The sequence below is a fragment of the Buceros rhinoceros genome, unplaced genomic scaffold (genome assembly GCF_000710305.1).
Source record: "Buceros rhinoceros silvestris isolate BGI_N320 unplaced genomic scaffold, ASM71030v1 scaffold27762, whole genome shotgun sequence".
In the NCBI taxonomy this organism is placed as follows: domain Eukaryota; kingdom Metazoa; phylum Chordata; class Aves; order Bucerotiformes; family Bucerotidae; genus Buceros; species Buceros rhinoceros.
Window position 1 is genome coordinate 10,145 of NW_010397570.1, and position 671 is coordinate 10,815.

General features: G+C 55.0%; 1 protein-coding gene across 1 annotated transcript in view; it reads right to left on the minus strand.

Annotated features, from left to right (window-relative positions):
- The window catches only part of LOC104502348 (cell adhesion molecule-related/down-regulated by oncogenes-like), a gene marked incomplete at both ends in the record, with an annotated part of 9,173 nt that extends 8,506 nt beyond the window's left edge, over positions 1-667 (minus strand). Inside the window, 3 exons of the mRNA XM_010146310.1 lie at positions 2-165; positions 280-423; positions 595-667. Of these exons, the coding sequence (XP_010144612.1) occupies positions 2-165; positions 280-423; positions 595-667 (381 nt within the window). The remainder of the gene's footprint in view (position 1; positions 166-279; positions 424-594) is intronic.
- Positions 668-671: the final 4 nt, after the last annotated feature.

Consider the following 671-nt stretch of genomic DNA (forward strand, 5'->3'; position numbering starts at 1 on the left):
GCTTCCACCTGCCTCTCCCCGGCACCTCGTGACCATCCTTCAGCCAGTGGACGGAGGCCGGGGAACCGCCAACCATGCACTCCAGCGTCAGGGGGCTGTGGCGGGGCAGCGCCAGGCTCTGGAGGGTCAGGGGGTGAAGGACACGGAAGCCACCTGAGGAGGAGGCTGGAAGAAAGGAGACAAGGCTCAGTCACCAACCCACACCCTAAACCAGCGGATATTTAGGCTAAAAACCTCGGGGATGCGATAAATCTGCTTTTCTGGGAAGCCAACACTCACACGTGACGGTGAGCTTACGCCCAGCGGGTTCCACCCGGAGCTCGTCAGTGACAGGGTTGTACGCCGCGCATTTATAGGAGCCTTGGTCTTCCAGAGACACGTTCACAATCTGCAGGTTTCCAGATGGAAGAATTAGGTAGTTGTCTACGCGAGGGGGGAAAGAAAAGAGAAGATTATCTTTAATTTGCTTTCCCAACAAGGCTTCCATGGGGGGTTTGTGTCATGCCAAGTTTTTACTCCCTTTAAGATCTACGAAAAGAAACCCGACAAGCTTTTTTTGCTGCATGTTTCTATTGGTGACCAGCTTCTCCTCACCTGTCGATTGTTCCAGCCACTTTCCCCGCACTTGAAAGCGAACCTGGGCCTTCGGGTGACTTGCCGGCACCTCGCAG